The following is a 21,775-nucleotide window of genomic DNA, read 5'->3' on the forward strand; positions in this document are numbered from 1 at the left end:
AACTGCCAAGTCAGGCAGGTCCGCATTAATTTTTCAAGAATGGCTCTTGTGAGGCCAGTGGAAAATACATAAATTCTCTAGATCATTCTTTGAGGTTTGGAGTGAGCTGAAAGTTTCTTTTTTGTTGAGCTGAGAGCAATATTCTGAGATGAAACTCCTCCTTAAATCTCCCCACAGACCAAGTTGCAGTTCACAGCTGTGGCTGCATTAGCACAGAGGACAGTGCAATAAGAGGTCTGCAGAGAAAACCTATTTATGGGAAAGATCTCTGATAGTTATCTATTTTGGCATTTTAACAGTGTCCATTTCTAGCTGGTCCTGTGGATTGACTGTTTCTTATTAATTGAAATCTCAAAATTGTGTATGTTCTCTTTTACTTTGCTCTTAATACTAATTGTTTTGCCTGCTCAGACGGTTTCATCCTCCAGGCTGAAGTGTGCAGTAAGTTGGGCAGTGGGAGGTTTAAGATTAGGAGTGTGTGTTTGAAGTGAAACACCAATGCAATTCCATTTCATAAGGGCTGGATCTACATCAGTCGCTTGGTGCAAATCAGTATTTTCAAATCCTGCAGCATTGGGAAGCCTCCATTGTAGCAGAAACAGTGTCATTTAAAAAATGATTTTGTAGGCAGAATTCTTCTTGAATAGGAGCAAATAAATGAAAGATTGAGTGGAAAATGCATGTGGGTGTTTTCAACTCACTGCAGAGTAGGCCTGCCAAGAATCACCATAAGCAGTAAGACAAGCTTTTTATATACCCAAAAAAGAAACAGTTTTCCCCTTAGAGAACTACATTAGCATTGTGTCTTGTTAATTTTCTTTCTTAAGATCAGTTTGAAGTGAGGAACAATAAAACTTGGAGATTAAATGTTTGTTCTGCAGCCTAAGTGCAAACTGTTTGAAGTAGAGGATAATTTTAGCATAGTCTGAAATAAGCATCTGTTGTCTCACAACATTGGTATCAGATGAGAACTGAAAATCAATTTCAGTTCTCGTTTTGTGTCTTTTGCCTTGTGTCAGTTTTTAGGTCAGATCTAGGATCACTCAGACATGGCTTACAAAATCTACAGTCACCCAACTGAATTTTTAACTCTATAGGTCCTTTTGCTTGTTTAGTAAACAGTGTCTTTTTCTCTTCTTATTTTTCATCTTCTTTTTCAGTTTTTTTTCCTTCTGTTTCTTTAATTTTTTTGCTTGCTCACATACATGTTTCTTTTGTACTGCTTTCTGATTTCTGCCTTTCATCCTCTGCTTTATTGAATTTTGTAGGTTTTAATGAAAACAGCTTTTATGAATTTCTTAATTTCTACTTGTTTAAATGAAATATCTATATCTGGCCTAACTTTTTTAAGTACTATTTTGTCCTAACAATGCAATACAGAAAAAATATACTGTGAGTCGGAAACTTTTAAAGTACCGTTCTTTTTATGCTGTTTTTGCAGAATGTTTGTGTGTTGAATTATACTTGAAAGCTATGCTTGTGTGTCAGTATAGTGCATGTTAATATTTCAGAGACTGCATTTTCACTAATTATTATGTGACTATGTAATGGAAATTCTTTCTATCAACTAATTCTTTATTGCAGGTGTTAATTGTCATAGTTAAAAATATTACACATTCTTAGGAATTAGACAGGAATTATTTTTACATTTTTGATGTCATTTTGTTGGTATACATTTTATACACTGAATTTGCATAACTGAGAGTATGCTTGTGGTTGAGAGGAGAAGCTGTTAGTATGGATCTGTTTTATTAATTTATTCTCAAGGAAAAACCAGAGAGAGTAGCTGAATATGTAAATGAGCAGCTTGTGATGCTCTAACTTGTCAAACAACCATTGATGCAGTATAGCTGAGCAAACTGTTTCAGTGTGTGCATATACAGTAGGTATTTCTCTCCAAATTAATATTTGCATTTGAAATATGAGTGTAGTGCAAATACATGAGAAGTATATAACAATTAATAAACTTTTGTGCTTGGTGTTTACATATTATGTGCTCTGTATTTTAATTGAGTGTTATCTGTTTCTTAAGTAATTTTGAATTAGTCTTCCAAATATATTGATTTAAAGGGATTTATTACTTAATTATTAAGGTTTGATAGGCATTTATGTCCTTGAATCTAGTTGGGTTTGGTCAGTAGTTATTTGGCCTTTCTTGAGGTTGCCATTTTGATTCCATAGTCTTTATTGATTTCTTGCAGCAAATTGTTATCTTTATTACATTAGTAGGTAAAAAAAGCTGTTCTTCAAGGTTTTAGTGTCCCCTCAGGGATTTCTTTCCATGATGACTTTCTTCTTCAACCAAAAGGACTTTGGATCCGTCCTTTGTCCTTGGATGGTTCCACAGACAAAAAAAGAAAAAGAAAAAAAAAAAAACCCCACCAAAAAAAAAAAAAGCTTCTCAGGCTTTTTAAAATCTGTTTCTTAATTCCTTGCATGCTTTTGTTCTCCCATATGTGAATCATCGCCAGCTTACTGTAATGCAGTTGGAATAGGATAAAAAAAAGTCTGTTTTGCACGTTCTTCTTTGACTGCTTGGCAATTTAAGTGTAGTATTAGGAATTGCTAGAAAGTAATACCTTGATATATTAGAAATTACTAGAAAGTTTAATATTCATATCATAAATAGCAACATGCTGACACTATTAATTTCTCTACCCATGATATCCATGTTCTTCCACTGTTAAAATTATGACTTGTTGGGGTTTTCTTTTAGTTCTTTTTCCAGTGTAGTGATAAATGTCACTGTTCTGGAAAAGATCTAAGAGTACTGTATCATGAGGTTCATGGTATTTTGGAGAAGTTCAGTGTTGCAATAGTGGTTCTGTGCTCTCAGGCAGTGGAATGAGGGATTTGGGGCAGTGTTGATGCAAAACAAATGTAGCTTTATTCCCAAAAATGCACCATTTTGGTCATATTATAAAAAATGAAGACCTTGTAGCATCATAATTCTAAGGCAAATCCTGCCTCAGAAATAGGAGGTGGTTCCCACAAAACTGTTGCTGTTCTCTGGAACTCATTCATGTCCTGCCCTCCTAGAAGTGTTCCTAGAGCTTGAGGCTGGGAGAGGGAGGAGGAGAGGATGAGCTGTTCTCAGCAGCCCTTTGCTCTTAGACTTCTGTTTTGGATCCTAGCTGGGAGTCAATGTCATTTGACAGCTGCTTTTACCTCCCTGCCATCCTGCTCCCCTCTCCCTCCCCTCGTGCTGCTTTGAAGGCAGCCCCTGGGGTCAGTGCCAGCCTGGCTTGTGCAGGAGCTGAGCCACTGCTGAGAGGGAGCCTGGGAAGCAGTGCAGAAGCAGGAGCCAGGCAGACCTGTCAATGGCTTTTTTTTTTCCCCTCCCTGAGTGTTAATTGTGGTCACAAGAGTTAAGTGTTGCTGTAAAATTAACATCTTGGTATTATGTATTTATTTTCCACCATGGAGCTTCAATGTCAAGTTTACCCAGCAGACAAGTCAAAACAAGATCATTTTTTTTCTAACTGCTGCTGTGGCAAGTCTCAGCCTGGGATCTCAGAAAATCACTGTGTTCCTTCTAGTTAGCAGCTAATAGGAAACAATAAAGATTTAAGGTTCAGAATTTAATTGGCACTGATGCTGATGCAGGAAGAGCAAACTGCACATGATTTACTCTTCTGAAGCTTTATTGATTCTTTTTTGAAAGGAAAGCTCTGATGAAAGTAAAAAGAGGCATTTAATTTGCAAGTATTTCTACACAGTTTTTATTCTGAAATGTGCATTTCTGTCCTCCTCTATCCCTGCTTGGTAAAAATGCCTTAAGATCTTCTGAATCAGAGGCAGATACTGAAAAACAAAAGGGTAAAGTTGTAATTTCTACTGTTCATCTTGTTTACTTGGGTGGCATTGCAGCTTTCTTACAGAGTAATTTTACATCTTTCCCAAGGCTAATGTCTCTCATGCAATTGTGAGCATTTTAAAGATAATGTGACATTAGCATATCCTCAAAATCTCAATCCCAGATTCTAGTCTTTTAATGACCTATTTCCACGGATCAGATCTGGGATGTCAGTCTCAAAGAGGTGATGATAAAACCAGAAACTTCCTGTTTTTCTGACATTGCCTGTATACCAAAATCTAGAAACAGGATTTTTTTTTCATCACTTACATAACTGAACTTTTGAATTTCAGTGGGTGACTGAGGGTTTTTCTTCAGGCATAGGTTGATTCCATGATTGCAGAGTCTACAACAAGGTCAGAGATGTGTGGCAGAACTAACTGCAGATGTCTTTGAATGACTTCCAGCTTCCACAACTTCCTTGCAAATCATGGTAGAGTCCTTGGGTTATCGTCACTGCCAAAGCCACCATAGTTGAACTTCCATTTAGTAGCTGATCTCTCAGTCCATACTTTCAAGCAGTTTTGAAAATTTTGGAAAGAGATGACTTAATTCCCTTCCAATCTCATCTCTCCATTTTCTGCGTAGCTTTGGTGACAGATTCCAGCAATTTCTCCTGCTCTGGAATTACAATTTAAAATGCCTGTTGCTGTGACACCATGACCAGCAGCTCTTTAGCTTTTTGTTGGCTTTGTGCCATCCCTGCCATGTGTTTTCCTGTTGCTTTTCAGGAATTTGTTTTCATGACACATCTGCAGGCAAACCTTTTCTGGGACTTCTGATCCATTGGGCTTTAGTAATGGCCTCTTATTTGAAGGGAAAAGGAATTTACAGGAACTGTTTGAAATATGCAAAATAGATGATGATACTTATCTTTAAAAGTGTCAAAAAAAAGTGTCTTAAAAAGTATCTAAAAATTTCCAAAAAGCCTTTATTTTTGCATTCATGTGGAGAGTTTTAATGTTACTGAGCTGGTTTTGCTGCTGAAGGAGGTCATTCTGTGCCAGATTCCTGTCTGTGTGCACTGTAACTCAACGTTTTTGGTTCTTACTGAGTCAGGACTGCTGTTCTTGCATGTGTTGCTTAAAAACACAAGTCTGCAACTTAAATTCCCCAAATTTATTGTCATCAGTCTTGCCTTCCATGTGACTGGATAGATCCATAGCTTTCTGACCCTTTTCTGGTGATTGGTGAGTAAGTGCCAGCTCACTGGCAGGATCACAAGCTCTTTATGAAATATTTTTCAGCTGCTATTGGTAAGTGATAATTGATATTGGTATTTGTGTGCTTAAGCCTCACACACCACAGTGTCATGGTGGTGATCACACTTTAATAAATGATCAGACTCCTGACTTCTCTCTTTCTTTGGCCTGTCAGGAAACGCCAATTTCCCTTCTTCTGCATCTGTGTGATTGCCTAAGGGTCGTGGGTCCCACTGATTTGGAAAATTTCTAAGGAGCAGGCTGGGAGGATATCTTCAAAACTGTCCAGGTTGTAGTTACTCAAGGCTGATCTATTCCCACATACACCAAAAAAAATGCTGATGAATCTATTCAAGCCCTTAAGTCTCTTTAGCCTGCTTGTTATATAGATTGATCTGTTGGATGTGCCTCTAATTAATTTTCTTCTAAGCATTCTCATGTAGAGCATGAGAGAAGTGATTATGATTTCATGGTCCTGTTTGAAACACTTTATGTCCAGGGCATAGTCTCTGTGCAGGTGAGTAACCAGTGAAATCTCAGTTCTTTCCTCAAGTTTCCAGCTTGTTATTGCTGGACTTTAACAGATTTTTCTTCCCCATCTCAAATCCATGGTCCCATTGATGAATGTGGATGATTTCAGGGCCAGAGGATGCTTGCTTGTCTCCAGCAGGGGATGTTCGTCCTGAAAGAGAGTAGTAGTCCTGGAAACTGCAGGATACAGCTGAATGACCTGGTTTTTGGTAGAAGTCTAGATCCTTGTCTATTGTGGAAACTTGTTTCCAAGGTATATTGGATTGTTGTCTGGATATTAGTGCAGAGCTCTCAGATATCACTTAGTTACCCAGTAAATCTGTCATCTCACCCTGTTAGCCATTAGTAGAAACAAAGACATTTGCTGCTTCAAGCAGCACCTCCCTGGTGCTGATAAATAACTGTTCTTCCTGGTCTGCTTCCTTTGTCATTGTTGCAGTGAGACAAAAAAATACCTGGGACTATGTGAAAGATAAAGACTCAGTGTAACTCTCTTGTTGCTATAACAGAATAATAAAAAGACTGTGTGGGAGCAATTCATTACTCTTTTCCTTTCAAGCACTTAAAAGAAAAACAGAGCTGAAAATATTTCTTTGGGAGATACTGAAATACCTCATTAGTTCTTTCTTTTTATTGGCTATTGAGGTGACAATTCTGTAACAGGAATGAAAGTGAGGATGAATTTTGCTTTGATTTTTAGGAATGTGTTAATTTGAGCCGAATAGATCTTTTCAGATCTTAATATTTGTTGTCTGCAAATCTTGTTTTGTAATACATAGTTTCTAGTTTTAGTTAAAGGAGTTCTGATGAAGACTATGTTTTTTCTGTGCCATATTGGAGATGTTTTGGGGAAATGAGTTACTGAGATTCACAGATCTGTAATTTAACGTTTTTTTTTTCATTAAATGGAATAGTATTTACTGCATATTTAGTAGATATAGAATTGCATGTCAAGGTTATTTACTGCTTATTTAATAGATATAGAATTGCATGTCAAGGTAAGACAGAAAAGTGTGGAGAAAATAATACATATGTTTAATTAATTAAGTTGACCTTTATTCAAATCTTTCCATTTCAGTGAGATGACAAGTTTGCACAATTGAATAGTGAAAATCGTCAGAATAGCTTTATATTAGCCCATTTTCTGAAGTGATCATTAAGTTTTCTGTTGTTCTGCATCAAATGAATTGTGAGCTTTGTGAGTGGAATCTGCAGAAGAGGTAACTCCTGTAGTGTTTTGGTCAAACACTAATGAAATTGCATTTGGTAGTATATTCAAGAAATAATGACTCTTCCATCATTTTTTGGAAGAGCTTAGTGTGCTTCTGGGTTGCTCAGACCAGACTATTCATGAGGGTGGCTGCTGTTGAAGATACAGTAAATGAACTCGTTGCATTGAGAGAGACTGAGGTGTGCACTTCTCTTAGAGGGACAAGATAATGTAGTTTTCTTCTAATATTTTGGAATTCTAAAGGAAAATGTGATTTCAATATTGTAGACTTCAATATTGTAAACTGCTTGTATTTTTGATTTAGGCAGTCCAGGTCTGAAAGCCAGTCCAGTTCAGGAAAAATGCCTGAACCAGAGGTTGCAGGACTGGGGCCTTAGCAGCACTTCTTTTCTTCATGAAAGTCCTGCTGTTTGTAAAAAGAAGTTCTTCACTTGAGAGGCTTCCAGATAATTTTCGTCTTCAAACTGATCCATAGAGTTCACAGTTACTGTTTATTTTCATTCTCCAGTAACACTTTCCCTTCATCTTCCCATGTCTGCACCTGTGTAGAACTTAGATTTCAGGTTTTCTAGTGTTGCTCTTGGCTTGGTGTGTTTATTTTAACTGTTCCTAATATTTTTCTGTTATCTGATAACATGACAATTTGAACCTTACTAATTTGCTTTTCCCATCACCTTTTTGTATTCTACAAGTACATACGACTCATACATAATTGTTCAAGTACTGACTTGTTTGGGGAAAAGACTTAAAGGAAAGAAAAAAGAGCCAGAGAGAATGCAATTTGGGCTATTTGGCCAGGCTGCAGCTGCTTTTTTCAACTTAATTCTATTTTCTGAGGAAATGTGGTTAAACATTTTTAAATACACTAAAAGTAGTACTACTCAGGCAACCAAAACAAATTTGTATGGCTTCTTTTGGTAGACATAAAAATCTGTATTGGATTGTACCTTTGCCTGACTTATTTTGTCAACTCAATGGAATTTCATCTCTGATTCACTCACAGTCTTAGTATCTTTAATTTTTTAAAATTGTGGTGCAGATTAATGTTCACCTTTTTGTGGAAGAGGAAGGCAGGGCTACAGTTGGCAAATACTATAGATGGCAACAGTAAAGATTCTTGTCCCTCACTCAGAAAACTCATGGTATGTTTTCACCTGTACTGCCATTACTGTTACACTGAAACCTGTCAGTTAAAAGAGAGAGGTCGAGATTTTAATATTTTTGTATGGTTTTGGTTCCTATGTTAAAAAACAAAAGCAAGTCAAATATCTGGTATTTGGTCATCCTCTTGCTTTATTTTTTAAAAAAATTGTTTATTAGAAACCTGTTTCATATTGATTTTGGATACAAATAAAGATCTAGCTTTTCTACAATGTAACAATAAATTTTGAAAGCTTTAAAATTGTTTTCAATGCAATTATATTTGGGACACAAGTTCAGGGAAGCAGTGCTTTAAAATAATATACTTTACAACTTTTATTCTACATCATAGAGAAGAAAATATATCATTTTTAAACATGTTAAATATGTTCTACATGAAAGATTTTCCTCTATCTTATTAAGTAAAGGAGGGGATTTTTTGGGTGGAAGATTCCATAGTTAAAGATGTAAACCAGCAATTTCTTGCTTCTATAGCACAACATAGTTCAGAGCTGAGATTAGAGAAACCCTGTAGAGTGGCTAATACTTGAGGGCATCCCCAACTAGAAAAGTATGTGAATTTAGGCATGGGAGGAAGGAAGGATCTGCTTTAAATTTAGTGTAGGGTCACTGAGTCTTAATGATAGATTAAACAAGGGAGGTGGAATAATGAATAGGGGTATGCAATGTGTAGCACTAATACCAGAAGTCCATGGTTTTCACTGGTTATTTAATGTCTTTTCCCATATGTTTCTGAATAGAGCAGGTTATGGCAGGGATGAGCTAAGGAATAGCTTTGTTAGTGAATTGCTAAATAGACTGAATTCTCTTTCTAAAATTGTATGTGTATATAGGAGAGCTGCTAATAGTATAATCTGCACCTTACATGCATATATCTTAAATGTAGCAATATTAGTAACTGTATTTGTAATTGATGTGTGTTGGTTAATATTCTTAAAACCCACTGTGAAGGTTTGTCAGCAATTCTTTTCCACTGTTAAAGCAGAAATCAATTTCAATTTACTTCTGAATATTGTCAGTATAAGAACCCCTAAAGAAGTTTTGATTTGGTAGACACAAGGATGAAATGGAGGAAGCACCCAGAAATGTTTTTGTTAGTAGAAATTTGACTGACAGCTCAATGAACATTGTTTTATAGTTTAACTTGAATTCAGAATAACATTAATAGAATACCTATTCAAATACAACCACATCAAAGAATTTATTAAATTCATAGTTACAGTGACTGAGAAAAGATGTCACAGTTTACTTTAAGCTGACATCCTACAGAGCTTTCACTGTCAAATACCTGATACCAACAACTGAAGTGAACCAAGGAAGTCAGCACTTGAATTACTGATGGGTTTCTGGATGACCCATCTTCTTTTTTTGGTGCTAATACCAGAGAATCTTCAGAGAAAATGCACCTTGCACAGAATTTTTGCTTTGGAAAATCGATGTAATGCACAAGACATTTTATATCTGTGGCTCATCTTCCTTTCTAGATGCACCTTGTGTGCTGTTCCTAGGAATAAAAGGGCTGCAGGGTGAGTCTGCCCATCTCTCCTTACTGAGCAGCAGGTTTGCTGTGACCTTTAAGTGTAAAAGTGGAGGGAAGAGAGAAGTAAAACACTGAAGGGAGAGGTATTGGAGAATTTCTGTATGTGAAAGTGCTTCCCAACTCTCTGCATGACTGTGGTACTTAGCTTCTCAAAGTTGATAGATTAAACTATTTTTCATATAATGTGTACATTTGTGAATACTTTATAATTATTGACCATTTACAAAAATTTGGAATAGATTTTATGTTGTCTCTAGGAGAAAGAAAATATGTCCTCTCCCAAAGGTTTATTTTATTGATTGTCTAGAAAACAAGTAAAAGCAGATGAGAAAATACTGATTTTGTGATGTTCTCTTTCTTACACCAAAATGGATAGGCTTATCACTTAAAATAAGGCTTGCTCTGAAGCAAATGTGGTTTATGCATTTTTTAAGACTGAAACTGAATCAGTTTCTATATTGAAATGTAGTTGGGTAGGAGTGGAGGATACTGTTAATCAGTGAAATGTGTTCAGGAGAGTATTTCTTGGAGTCATAATCTGAGATTTGGGGGAGGTGATAGGATTCCTTCTCTCATTGAACCAAAGTGAAAAGAAACTTGTAAGTGGGAGTTTTTTGATTAAGTTTTGGTTTTTTCCCTCTTTCCCCCTATATGTATCTATGATTAAACAGTAAGAATTGGATCTTTAACTTCCATTCTTCTCCTTACTAGTTCCTAAAATGACCATTTGTTCTACCATTCATTGGATTGAGTGATTACTTTTGAAACCCCTGAATATTCCCAAGTAGGGAAGTGACCAAAGACCAATTTATGGATTTATTACACTTGGGCTGTTGCAGACCAGTTACTTTTTAAATGAAGATGTGGATGTTTGACTAGAAATACATCTGCCTACATTTTTTTTGTTCATTTGAACATGACAGCTGTGAAAAGGTGACAGATCTTTCCACTGCAAGAGTCACATTGACTCTCTCTTTTATTTCTAGTGATGATTCAGACCTTAGAAACAATCTTTAATGTCCTTTTGAGTGGGAGCCTGACTATATCCACGAGAATCACTGTGCTGTAACTGAAAATATGCACAAGTGATGTGGACAGGGTGGGACCAGGCCCCACCAGACGTGGAGATTTTGTCTTACTTCCCAGCTTTAGTTCATATTTTACCATTACCCAGTGGAGTAGAGATGTTAGGATGGACAGAATTTATATTTAATAGTTGAAATTGTGTTTTCATACCAATTTTGAATAGCTTGGATCAAAGTTAATGCTCTTGGCACATACTTAACTTCATGATCAATAAGCGTCAAAGTGTTTGGCAATCTCAGGACATTTCAGGACATAAAATCAACTGGAATTGGGACCTTGGGGGTAAAAATATTAGAAACTGCATTTACCCTTCATATTGCAACTGAATGTTTTGCCTGTTGATGGTGATGTGGTAATGGATGCCTGAGGAGCAGTTGCCTTTTGTCTTTCATCATGTGCATAGAGGTCAGGTAAAAGTTGGGTCATTTAGGAAGCTAATAAGTGGTATTTTCTCAAATGACCATTCCTTCTGAATGGAAAAACAAGCTAGGACTTCAAAATATGTCTTTTCTGTGTCAGTGCATTTCAAACAATCAAACAAGCAAATAAACAAACTTGAGGTATTATCAGTAGTTTTGTTTTGTTAGTAGAAGTGTTAGTAAGGCGTTTTCAAATACATTTGTAAAATTGTTTTGGCAGTAAGTCTTTGTTGTTTGATCTCTTTTAACCCTAATCACATCTTCCTTTCAATCTCTAATGTCACAGCTAGCTCACACTCTTAATTCTTTCATACCCCATTTCAAACTCATGCTTGTGTGCTGCTAAAATGATTTTTTAAAAATACTCATGTCTCTTGCCCCAATTTCTTAAGAATGTGTTTTCCCTTCTCCTTCTATAGGAATTTGTTTCTTCTTTTAACCTTCTATTAAAAAAATCAAAGGGTCATGCAGTTTAAAGTTCAGAGGGGATTATCACAATTAGGTCTCCTAGGCACTACAAGCAATGAATAATGATAATTATGTGAGCTGAACCTTTGCACAGTGCAGGCCATATAGCAGCACCCTGGAACTTCAGCATCAAGTTCAGAAGATTGTACCTTGCATTTAGCAGTAATGCTGCTCTAGAAGGATAGCTGATTTTAGGGATTTAAAGGTGGAGATCAGCAAAGGGGTTTCTTTGTTTTACAGAATTAAAGCATGCATGTGTGCTGTCAGAAAACAGGCATTGAGAACTAAACTTATATTTTAAAGACAATCAGCTGTGTATAGAATTTTAATATAGTGTATAATATAACATGGTAAATGTACTTAACATTTGCCACCTTAACATCAGCCCATGAAAAGGCTGATCCAAAGCAGTGGCAAAAAGTAGCATCTGGTAGCTTGAAGAGAGCTCAGATTAATTCTCAAAATTGTCTGGATAGGAAGCTGAGGTTGGGAAAGTATCTTGCTAAGCATTTGAGGGAACATCTCGTGCTTGGGGCACTCGTGTTCAGATTGTGTTGTAAGTATGTGTATATATTTATATATTTAAACACACACACACACACATATATATATATATATATGTATTGCATGAGGCAATCAGAAGTTCACACATCAGAAGATTCAGTAAAATTTAGCTGTAACCTTACTTCTATTTTCTGTTTCAAAATTTGCAGGTTTTAACCAAAATTATGCTAGTATTGCCTAATAAGCCATTTTATTGTAGGCTGTAATGTGAGATGCACTCTTGGCACAGATCCATTAAAAAAGGTCAAATTACATCCAAGAATGGTTGGTTTGAAAGAGGTTTAAAATAGGAGCTCAAATTAATGAAATAGGAGATAATGAAGTATGAATAATTGTGAAATCTATGAAAATAATTTATTCACAATATTACTTCTATTGCTGAAAGGTAACTGCCAAACACTTCTTTACAAAAGCTTATAAAGTGTAGTGAATCTTAGGTGTTATTATACTTCATGAATTTTTAAATAACCTGGTCATTCCCAAACTGGATGAAGTTCTGATAACTCCTGGTTGACAAAAATTTCAAAAATTATCAGAATGAGTGTTACAGCTCAGAAATGCAGTTGCTCAGTGAGGCTGTGAAGTGAGTAGATGGTGTCATGGAAGGTGTGTCACCATGGAAGCTGTAGGACAAGAGGACAGGGCACAGCCAGCTAGCTAAGGAAAAACTAGTTTATTTTCTGCATTTAGAACATTTAAAGTCTGCCAGTAGTATTTCACAGAAGTTATTTGGAGTAGCTGTAGTCATCAAGAATTTATATAAATGAAATAGAATTAATAGGGGTTTTTTGGATTTAGTTTGATGACACATTATGATGGATGTGAATCTGGGGGAGTGAGGCTACAAGTGCTTGGCTGGGGAGTAGAGAATCCACATCCCTTTCTGGAAGTGATGCTAATACCTCATATTTAGTGCCTTGTTTTCCTAAATGAGATGTTTTTACTAAACTGCTTTGGTGAGTCATCTCTCTACTAAGGTTACTGTCTGCTTACAGATTCTTTCTCCTGAAAGTTTTCCTCCCTCTCCCATTTTAAAATACATAATAGCCAAGTACTACATTAACTTTGCATTTACCTTGATCTGTCAAAGTAGTTACCAGTTTCTCCTTGTCTCATCTCTCAAAACTGAACGTGGTGTTTACATTAAAATATTCATTTAATCTCTAGGTACATGAAGTTCTTACTCCACCTTTTCAACCACAACAGGCAAGATTCATGCACTTCAAACTGTCTTCTAAATTAGAATTGGAAACATCAGAAAATACATTTGCTCCCTGATTAATATTATATAATCTTCTCTTTTTTGAACTCTTATCAGCAAAATGTCACCAAAAAATTGCACATTATTTTCCACATCTGAGTTAATTGGAACAATTTCACTGAGCTTTTTAATGACCCAGTATTTATTGAATGCTACAGTACAATGCAACCCATTTTTGACATAGTTTAAATTGGATTTATTTGGGTTCAAACACTGTTCCATACACTTTAAAGTTGGATGCATTAGTGGCATTTATGTTGAATTCTGCTTTGTCCTGATCTACAAAGGACATTCAGATTCTCTTAGGGCCCTTTGGGAAGGCCTGAAATTGCATATTGCTTTTAATTTGAAAAGGAAACAGTCCTGAGAGGGAGGAGAACCCTACTTTCATGAGCTATGTATGTTTTGGTACTTTAATTTGTTTCTGTTTTACTTGTCATAATAGAATAAGCAAGTAATGTCATTTGGACATTGAATTAAAATCAATTATGTTAGAATAGAATGCATTTCTATTCTGCATTAAGCAAGAAACAAGGTTTCTAAGCTTTAGCCTACTAAGTGGGAAAACTTAATAAATGCTGACGAATTTTTTCAGAGATATTAAAAGCAAAAATAGTAATTTAAAGGAAGATACATGGAATAAAAAATTAATTAGAAAATGTATTTTAATAAAACACACAGTGGAGTTCCTGTGCATTTTAGAAAAGTGCTGAATCATGGCTGACTTTTGGCTGATAGACTTGGGCAGGTGAGGTTTTTTGTTTGCATTCAGTATAGATTTTAAACATTTACATTGGAAGTGTATTTTTTTTCCTTTAGATTACAACAGAGTGAATTGAATATGTGTAAGTGTAAATAGCATAGTGAGCCTTCCTTAGAGACCTTCAGTGGTATAAAATCTGCGAGAAGCAGATGCTGTTATTTAAAAATAGCCCAATCCTGACATCTTAATTCATTAACTGGAAGCATTCTGTAATTTAAACTTCTAGCAGTCAGCTGCTAGAAGGAGATGCAGGTTATAATTTGATGTCTTTAGAATTGCACTATTACTTCTAAAGTAAGACTTAAACTAAAATTAAAATTTGATGATTTAAATAGCCTTTGGTTTTTTATGTTATAGTGTAGTTTATTGCATTATGTATTGGAAATATAAGGACACAAGCAAAATTGTGAGTGCAGCTGACTTAGAACCTTTCCCTTGAATGAGTCTTGGGTAAAGTAACCTGAGAGTTGTGGTTTGGGTGTTAGTAGTGGCTCACACAGTGCACTGCTTTAGTATATGTGAATATGTCCCACCTGTGGGGAGCTGGCTAAAAATTACTTTTAAATAAAGTAATTAAGAAATTTGGTTTCTCCTTTGGCTGGTGATATCCTCTTCCTGATAAAATGCAAATCCTTTTTCTCTGCTATAAGAACACTTTAAATATGGATTACTTGTTTTGGTTTGTCATTTTCCTTCCTAATTCTCCAGTTTGTGTGTTGTGTCTTCTGTTACTGTGGACCAAATCTATTGCAATAGGTTGTGGCAGAGGTGCTGATTCAGAAATTCCTTCTGTCTAGTTTTGCATCTCTATATTTTCAATAATTCTTGTTGGTCCACAGTTAACTGAAATCACCCTTTTATCTAACCAATTTTTGCTCATAGCTGTTGATAACATCATTATCTTTTCAAATTCACCATAGTATTACCTTTGATGCTTCTCCACACTTAGAAACTTGGTTGATTCTGCCCCTGCTTCCCATCCATTCCTGCCAGATTCCCAGTGCCCTTTTCTATCTGTTGGAATTTTGCCTGGCAGAGATGTTAAAGGCTTTAATTTATAATCTTTAAGCCTGTCATTTCAGCTAGATTTCCCTCCTTTCTTTCCATCTTTGTTCACCAAAATGCTTTTGCTTACTTTGGAGTTCTCCCTGGCACTGCCCCATCCATATCATTGCTGTCCCCTAAAAATTTTGGTTAAATTTGGTTCTTCTTCTCTGTTCCAATGTCAAAGTCAAGATTTCTGCTGTACCATCAGTGCCCCATGCAACCTTGGACTGTCTGCATCTGATCTCATTTCGCTGCGTCCCCCAACTCACATTCCACATTCCTCACAGTCCTCTGACTTTATTGCTCCTTTTGTCTGCCTTTCATGCACTCATTTTTGCACTGTCTTTCATGCTGCCTATGTGCCTGGAACAGTCTTTAGCATCTCAGCCAATTTACAGCTTTGCATAAATTATATTTAATAATAAGACTAACAAAAGTTCATTATGTACATTATTTCACTTAACTTTGTACCTGCATAAGCTGAAAACAGCCTGAGGGAAACTACTGTTAAACTTTGTTGTGATTTGTTGTGATTCAAAGATACAGATTCAGGCATGAGAGTTCTTCAATGATTCAGCATAAATTTAATTTTTGAAATTATTTAGTAAGTGTTAGGTCTTTGTTTCTTGAGAGCAGGTTTCAGATTTTTCTAATTCAGAGATGAGAAAATAGCTACTTATTCCTGCTCAGTGCAATCACCAGAAGGTTGTTGTCATCACAGTACCTGGTATAGACTTTTTGCCCTTTGGTACATTTTGCTTCACTTTATCCTTACTAATATGAATGTGGCAGGACTTTGAATGTTGGATTAGCTTCATATCTGCAAACAAAGTGTATCTTTTGTGTTTAACCTTTCTTTCAAAGCAACATGTTCATCTGTTTAAAGAAACCAGTGAAAGATAGGAAGGTAACACTCTGCCTCTGTCTGGGAAGTTTTCTGAGTGTGTTGGCTACTTTGACATATGGGTTTTCTTAAAATGTTAGAAGTTGTTTAATATTTTAACTCCCTTCTAAAACTAGTGAAAATGAGCTGAAGGTAAAACTTCACATGGTTTTCCAGCATCAATGTAAAACTGCAAGGCAGGGCATTATGCAGGAATTATACATGATTTTCCAAGTAAGACTGCATCTGAAATATATGGGTTATTTTATTCTTTTTTTTATTTAAATGGTTGTATTGATACTGTTTACAGTTGAGTAGTGAAACCAAATAGATATGCCTTTGATTTGTTTTTAAATGATCTCTTATATTCTGGAGATGATAATCTGAAGGGTGGCTGCCATAGTAATGTGCCAGTCACCATGGCATCTGAACATTATGAAAAGACATTCTGAGCTGCACAAAGACAATGCCACCAATTTGTATTTCAAACTGATCAAAAGTGCAGGACCAAAAAGTTTGCCAATAAATGTAGCTCAGTGGATGGCACTGCAATTTAGAGTTTGCTTTACACCATAAAGATTTCGGTCCTCCTCTCAATGCCAAGTGAATTTATAAGTAAAATCCTTAACACAGACTTTGTCCATTTACTGGGCTGTTTTCAGTTGTGTGAAGAGTGTGGCTGTAGATTTTTATTGGCCCAGTGAAGGAGTAGTTCACAGTTCTGCTTTATAGAAATCTTTAGAACTTTTTCCTCCTCATGGAATTTTTTCAGTTAAAACTGAAATTAGGTCAGTTAATGAAGAAAAGGGGTTTTCTGTACTCAATTGGTAGATATTCTAATCTCTTAAACATTTTACAGTCTGCTTTCATAAATTAGGTCAGTTAATGAAGAAAAACGGTTTTCAGTACTCAATTGGTAAATATTCTAATCTCTAAAACATTTTACAGCCTGCTTTCGTAACAGTGTTCTAATTATCAAAGAAACCAAAAATTAAATCATTATTTAAAAGCAAGCTTATTTTATCTTAAATAATTGATTGTGGCTTGTTGTTTGAAAGAGGACTACTTTGGCATGAATTCCAAATCCAGTTATGATCTTAACTCAAGCAGTTTGTTTAATCAAACATTACTATAATCAGTCTTACATGGTCCCCTACCCAGCCAGGCCTGCCTAGAACAACTGGTTTATTCTGCGACGAGTTGCTCAACAGATGTCATTCTGCTAGAATAATGCAGCAGAATACTTGTGCCTTGGCTAAAATTACTTCAACTTTGATCACTTTTGTCCAGCACATCAGTCTGGCATTGTGCTTTATACCAACATAACACTTTACCCCGAGCATGCCTTTCAAGCTTAGAATAGCAGAGGAATGTTATTGAATTCAGTGCAGTTACAGATGAGTTAATGAAAGAAGGGAAATACTGTTTTTTTCATAATGCCTTTCTGTTGTGCTTTGGAATTAAAAGGGAATTTGAGGAATGTGACTTCCGAGTTATTTATTTTTACTTCTGAAGGCTTTTTGAAAACAATATTATGTAGTCCTATTGATCTCATGTTTCTGTAAATAAGTTTCACTTGTTATTTAAAAACAGTGCACTTTAGAGTTTTATATTGTGAACATAATACTATTTATGGTGTGTAGCTAAAAAATAAATATTTCACAGGGACAGTTTGTCCTGGTTTTTAATGCAAGAAAACGAAACCAGCAAGAACTGTGTCCTTGTGATCACACAGGTCAGGATTGTTACATTTTGGGTTTTTGTGGGGTCAGTATGAAGCAACATTTCTTTACAAAGACATCAAGGACGCTGTGAGGAAGCACTAAAATGAAGTCCACTTGAGTTGCTAATAGATATTCAGTATCCTGTGTCTTAAAGACTTGGTGTTCTTGTTTCAATTTTTTTAGTTAAAATATAGTTGTAATTTTTTTTTAATTGAAGCGTAGTTCCCAGGTCAGTCTCCCTGCAAAAACTCCTGAACAAAACTAATATTAGCATAAAGGTTATCATGTGTACATGTAATTTACCAGTTTTAGGAAAAACTTGAGAGATATCTTAATGATTCTAAAACACCAACCTGTGCGGAATATTTATATTCAGAAAGCTTTAAACTGATGGTATTGAAATTTTTATCTGCATAGTCCATGCATTAAATCTATCAATGAAATTACAATAACCAGAAAAAATAAAAAGCCTTGTGCTGTGGTGAAAACAGTGCCCTTTGGCTGCCTTTTTTGGAGCAAGTTCTGATTTATTTTATTTTTTTTCCAGGTGAAGAGGAATGTGTATGACCTGACCAGTATCCCTGTCCGTCACCAGCTGTGGGAGGGTTGGCCTTCTTCTGCCACAGATGACTCTGTGAGTTCCTTGGCTTCTCATCTAATTCCTGCCTAGAAAAGGCTGATTTTACATGGATTTTTGATTGGAATCACTCTGTAGCATTTACTTAACATCACACACATTCAGTGTTTTGGTGTGGAAGATACAAATGCTCAAGATTTGGGTGTCTGCAGCTCAGGGAAATGATTCCTGTGTATCAGATTCAGTGCATGTTTCATATTTCATTTCAGCCATTCTAGACTGAAGCAAGGCTGCACAGCATTTTGGAAGTTGAAATCTATTGAGTGGTTGAACTCCAGGCAAAAAGCCCTGATTTTTATGTATGCTTTGAGTGCACATCTAGATATTTTTCACTGCACATTAGCTCACTCAGTTCGTGCTCAAGCCTCTACCTGGCTTCAGAGCAGGAGTTGTTCCTGCTGAAATCAGTGAGGGGTCACCACCAGGGACAGAATCCACTGACTCAGAATTGCCCACAAATTCATGAAATCGTGGGACTTACCTGCAGTATCCCATTAAATATTAGTCTTGCTTCCTTGCATGGTCATCCTTACAGTGTGTTTTACAGCATGTCTTTCAGTTTCCTTCTGCTAGTATGTTCCCAGTGCCAGCTAGTGAGGTCTGCCTTTCTTTAGAAAAAAACCCAGCCAATCCACTAAAAAATGACTAAATGGGTGAAATAATTATGTAGTTAGGTTGTATGTAGATTTTGTGACCCGAGAAAAATGTAGAAAAATTAAGTTTTTATTGAACCTGATCATTCTATAAAGTGCAAATGGATTTGGAGTTTGCTTTCTTACATGTTGCCATTATCTGCCATTCCTGTCCATTTCTGCTCTCCTTGTAAAGGGAGAATTGCTCTTTGAATATCACTGCTCCTTTTTTTGCTCTGAGTCAAGGATTTATGGTAATTAAAAATAACCCTAAAAGGCAAAAGCTGTCTGAATTTCCAGTGTACTTGTAAAGTATAGCTGTGGTGGTGTTTGCAGAAACAGTATTTAAGTTTGAGAAAGGTGGATAAATCTCAGTCCATGTATTCAAGGGCATATCTGAGCTGATAGACATAAGGTCTGAAATAACAGAATGGTGTCATGTGGTAATTACAGGCTTTGAAATGTGGATCCATTTTAACATTTTATTAGTTTACATTAGCCCAAAAAAGAATTGGAAACTCAACACTTCTAATCTGTTTTCCCACAGCTGTTAGGTTTTCATGTAGTTTTCCCCTCCTTTTCTTCTGAATAGGATACCTCACATATGTAAAACTCATGAATCTGCTTTAAGTCTTTTTTTACAAGTGACATTGTTGCAGGTGAATTTTTCCCCTTTTCATCTTTAATGAAATTGGTGAATGTTGAGTCATCTGCTCTGAAGCAGACGAGTCCTCAAAGCTCACTGCTCGAGTCGGGTGGCGCTGGAGCTTGTCAGCTGTGTAAACAGATTGGAGCGTGTTGCCAACAAAAATACAATTAATTTCTGTCTAAAATTAGAGGCTGTAGCTTACTATTTATAAAGATTTAATGATAGCAATGACTATCTATGCTTCTGTGATCTGAACTTTTTTTCCCCCAAATTAGAAATATTTGGTAATAATTACTTGAGTTCAGTGACAAATTTTTAAGATCACTTTTTCCATCATGAGTTTTTAATTTGCTGTCTTGTAGGGTACCCCATTGCAATTAAGGAGTTAAAGAAGGACTTGATTAAAATACTTTTTCATTTGCATGTTATGCAGCATAAGAAATACTTTGTAATACCACAGGAGGTTTTTTCAGTGCAGTTCTCGTTAACCTTTGGCTTAGCAAACAGGACAACTAAATAGACTTGGCATAATTGGATTCCTGTATCATCTTGAGTCTCTTATGAACCTGCCAGACTACAGTCTTCTGACATTATCAGGAAATTTAGTGGAGTCAATAGTAATTTAAAACATTGTTGCTTCATCTCCCTTCAGAGTTAAGATATGTTCTCTGCTTGTACTACTAATGGAATATGGGATACTGTATGAATTGTCAATAACTCTTTCAGATCTTGCTCACACTTTCACCAGGGAAATGGGTATCAAAACCTCCCCATGCAGGAGAATGTTTTTGTGCTGTGACAGTTTGATTGTGGGAAACAAGGCGTACACAGGCCGTGCAAATCTCATTTCACCATTCAGCAAGGACAAGTTTTAGCTTTTATTGAGCCTGAATAACTTTAATGCCACAAATTATATCTGTTCTGCTCATTAAAGTTCAAGGTAAATGGATGAGTTTTAACTCATTCTCTTTTTTTTAAATGCGTTTACGTAAGTAAAACTTAAATATATTCAAAATGTTAACTTATCTATTTTTGCACATATAGCATCAAGTGATACAGTGAAGCCTTGAAAATAATCCTAGAAAATAAAAAGCCATAATTTTAATTTACTTTAAATACATTCACAGTATGTTCTCAATTTTTATTTTGGCTTTTGTAATAATCTTAGCATTGCAGAATTTAAAAGATGAGAGGATGCTAGAATAATTTAGTAACATTTCTGAAATTTATTCAATTTTTTTTTTTGCTCTCTTGGCCGAACTTCTAGACTCCACTGGTAATTACCACTAGAGTCAAGTGGAATGAGCAATTTTCAAATATGTGATCACTGTAAAAAAAAGATCTCAGATCACCTGTAGGTGATATTTTAGTTACAGGTTTTACATGGAAACATTGTGATTTTATTAATATGTATGGATGACTTTTTGGGTGTTAGTTTTACATATTAGCAGTAAAACTCCTTTTTCCCCATGAGGTCAGGGTTTTGATTTATTTCAGTAGGATGATTTGTTGTCTGTGATGTTTCAGTGGTTTTTTGGTAGCATAGAACAACACCCAGTAGAGGAAGAAAGGAGGGAGGTTGCTTTCTTACTGCTTTTTTTTCTTGTTATTTAAGCTACAGGTTTTTTTTTCAATTAGTTTATTGTTTTTAGTCATTTCAGCACTGCAGTGAGAAATCTGCTTTGTTGTGAGTAATGACGGTGACCTTGTCAAAATGGAATGCATTTCTGCATCAAAAAGATGTAAAAGTTCCTAGGGTGAGGTTTGAGGAGGGGAAAGGGGAGAGAGGCAAAGCCAGAAGATGAAGTGCCTGGTGTTGTAACTGTGCCCAGGCACAGGGATCACATCCAGGGGAGCTCAGCATCCCACCTCCCCCTGCTGCCGGGAGCGCTCTGTTCCCACAGTGCTGCGCTTGGTCAGACCTTCAGTCCTCATTTCACATCAGCTAACTCCACTGCTCTGTGGTGTAGGTGAGCCACTGGATGCTTGTTTGGGCAGCAGTAGGTGCACACTGACAAGTTTCTCTGCTGTGGGGCTGAACAGTCACATTTCAGGCAGGACAAATGTGTTGCCGCTGGCACGTTGAGGGTCTGCATCATCCCTTTATCCCCTGTGAACAGG

At 36.2% G+C, this 21,775-nt stretch overlaps 1 protein-coding gene across 1 annotated transcript in view; it reads left to right on the top strand.

The window, feature by feature from the left end:
* FAF1 (Fas associated factor 1) overlaps positions 1-21,775 on the top strand; it is a 146,867-nt gene that overhangs the window by 58,325 nt on the left and 66,767 nt on the right. The window contains exon 8 of the mRNA XM_030952979.1: positions 18,284-18,370. Coding sequence (XP_030808839.1) covers positions 18,284-18,370 — 87 coding nt within the window. The remainder of the gene's footprint in view (positions 1-18,283; positions 18,371-21,775) is intronic.

The sequence above is a fragment of the Camarhynchus parvulus genome, chromosome 8 (assembly GCF_901933205.1).
Source record: "Camarhynchus parvulus chromosome 8, STF_HiC, whole genome shotgun sequence".
Lineage (NCBI taxonomy): Eukaryota > Metazoa > Chordata > Aves > Passeriformes > Thraupidae > Camarhynchus > Camarhynchus parvulus.